General features: G+C 35.6%; 1 protein-coding gene across 1 annotated transcript in view; it reads right to left on the bottom strand.

Moving 5' to 3' along the window:
• Positions 1 to 2,949: 2,949 nt before the first annotated feature.
• The window catches only part of LOC103151805 (chloride anion exchanger-like), an 8,258-nt gene continuing 8,246 nt past the window's right edge, over positions 2,950 to 2,961 (bottom strand). Inside the window, exon 10 of the mRNA XM_016681749.1 lies at positions 2,950 to 2,959. Coding sequence (XP_016537235.1) covers positions 2,950 to 2,959 — 10 coding nt within the window. The remainder of the gene's footprint in view (positions 2,960 to 2,961) is intronic.

Below are 2,961 nucleotides of genomic sequence, written 5' to 3'. Positions count from 1 at the left end.
TGGCCTGGTTTAAAAAAAATGCAATGCGTGGCACTGCATATGGCATTCTTTGTTAAATATTTTTAACTGTAAATCAGAAATAAATACCATAGAATATATGACCATGCAAAATAACAGTTAATCCATTAAAGATAAAATTGGCTAAGAGTACTGTATTATTAATAATTTCAACTCAGCATCCAAGACAATCAACCCACAATATTCAACTTAAGGCACAACAGGAAGCTGAATCATAACATTATGTTACATTTTCAAATTTGCCTTGTATTTATCCTCACTGACGCTGTTCAGCCAGGGATGTGCATTTTCCTATTCATGTTTGTATTTTTGCAAGTTTTTGCTTCTGACGACGTGATCAGGCGCCGGGCGAAAATAAGGAAGACCATGAATGTTAGCTCCTGCTGTGGCGCTAAAGAATTATCACTTTTAATGTATGGTAAGGTATATTTGATGTTTTGAACTATTAAAATAGGCACTTATATGGAGTGAAAATAGTCTCAAAATATCTGTGCGTGTGTAAAAGGATTTGTACGTGCGTAAAAGTATCTGTGTGTGTAAAAATACCTGCGTGTGTTATACTGGATTTGTAAACCTTAAAAATAAAATAAATCTTCTCTTATGCCTATAAATGTTGAAAAAGTACACACAAATCACCTGGTACACACACACAAAACTACATTTACACACAGATCTGGTTACGAGTGCACAACTATTTTTGAGACTCATTTCATTCTTTGGGGAAGCTCCCAGATTTCTGTGTAGATGATGCGTTTTAATGCTAGTAAAAGCTGGGACATCTGAGTTTTGCTCTGAGTCTAGTGTTTTTATTCTCTAAACGTTTTTCACTGTGCTTGTGCCGAAGTGGCAAATAAGTTAGTTCGGTGGAGAACGGTATATCTCAGCACTTATAATATCCTAAAATTATTTATAGACATATTGTGCATTTTTGAGCAGTACAGGAGACTAAGTGGTCTGAAAAAGGACCACCGGGTGGCGGAATGGTTCACTGGCCGGAAAAATAGCCGGGCAAACCCAGAAGCAAGACGGAGCGTCCCGGTGGTCTGTCCTCTGAAGTAAGTAGAATCTACACCTGCAGGCTTTGCTCTCCGATTATAATGAGACATGGAGTAATTATAAATGATTTCAGGTTACGTTTTATATGTCTGGTATTTTGATACTCTGCCCTCCTCATATGTTTCTGTTAGCGGGAGCTAATATTTATGTCAGCTATGCTATGTTAGCTGTTGAGAGCTGAGCGTGGATTTTTATTGTCTCACTCAGCACAGTTTGATAGTTTATCTTCAGTCCTAACTTTCACCCAGGTTGATCAAGTTTTATGATGCCGAAGTCGACAAGCATCCTCAGGAGATTATGACAGTTATAGATGTTGGTCACTATCACTGAAACTGTATTTTGTTGCTTCAGCAGTAATGAAGGTAGATCTGGACCTGCAGAAACATCATCTGCTACTAAACTTTATTCATCAGAACAAACTGAAAGGTACGTCATTTATGTTGACTTTTCAACATACTTAAGGATTTAGTCTAATGTTCACACATAGGCCTGTCAGAATAATCAATAAATAAATTAATTAATTAATCGGATGATAAATTAAAACAAACTCAATCATTTCCATTGGCATGATTTATTGTAAAAGAACCTTTTTTTTCTGTCATAAAGCAGTGGTCAAACTATGGCTAAATGTTTGTAATTTACTTTCTTTTTTTCTCTCTTTCTACCAAAACTGGATAATAAAAGTCTTCAGTTTGGTACTTTGGTCTCGACTAGCCCTTATTTTGAAAAGCAGTTTTGTTTAAAAAGACTTCAAAATTCATTAGTTGTTTCATTTATTCTGGATATTAAAATGTCTTACAGTTCCAGTGTTAAATTTCATTAGAATTTATAGTTTAATGACCTTTGAGAATGTGTTCTTACATTATTATTTTGTCATTACTTAAAAAATGGTCTCAAAAGAACAATATTTTCGCTTGCCGAGTTAACTTCTGCAACAATTTATCATACAGTAACATTTTTCATGGTGACAGACCTATTCACACATCCTCCAGAATCTTCAGATTAAACTGTGTTTGTGTCTGGATCTCTGAAATCCACAGAGATCCCATTTTATCAGCTTTTAAACAAATGTATACCTCATCTACAAACCTGCTGTTCCTGTTTGTCTTCATTTCAAGTTGATTAATGTAGATGGTAAAATGTATTCAGATGGTTTCGATTTTCACAAGCAGTAAATTTCTTAATTGATATTTTGACACAGCTAATAAACACATAAAGAAAATAAATATTTTATGCATTTATTTAAAGCACCACTGCAAAAACAGCTTTCACAGCAAAACATTTAATGTAAAACATTTGATCAACATAAAAAGAAAAATTTTTACATGCATTGTGATGATTCAAGTAATTTTCATGTTCTGTAATGTTTTGTTACAGTCAGATTTTTCAGTGCATCAGCTGTTCAGGAAAATCAACATAAGTTTTTCTAACATTAACTGTCTATTTGTACTTTTCTCTGCATCTTCAGTCAATCTGCAGCAGCTGAGATTCTGGGAGGTTCAACACCAAAACCTGAAGCTTCAAACTGAGCCGTCGAGTGGACCGAGTCGCCTTTCAAACTACAGTAGTTAACCTGCTCTGTTGGTAGATGTCATGGTGTGCGATGTGCCCTTATTGCATAAGCAATACTGAAGAATGACTGCTATCATTAACGACACAGGGAAGAAGCTTTTTACTTATCTTGCTTTGCTAGCAAAGTCGTTAGCTAGCAGCTAATAGCACAATAAAAGTCTGCATGATAAAAATACTGAATCGATAGATAAGAACAATTTTTCCTCACCTGGCTGTCTCCTCCCGCTCAGTAGTTCTTCAGAGAAAGGCAGACGCAGAGGCCTGTCAGTGTCTTGGTATTTCATTACCTCTCTGCTTAAACCGCTACTCCGTGCT

This window comes from Poecilia formosa, unplaced genomic scaffold (genome assembly GCF_000485575.1).
Source record: "Poecilia formosa unplaced genomic scaffold, Poecilia_formosa-5.1.2 Scaffold292, whole genome shotgun sequence".
Lineage (NCBI taxonomy): Eukaryota > Metazoa > Chordata > Actinopteri > Cyprinodontiformes > Poeciliidae > Poecilia > Poecilia formosa.
The sequence above is the reverse complement of the archived record's forward strand: the minus strand, read 5'-3'. Positions and strand labels throughout refer to the sequence as shown.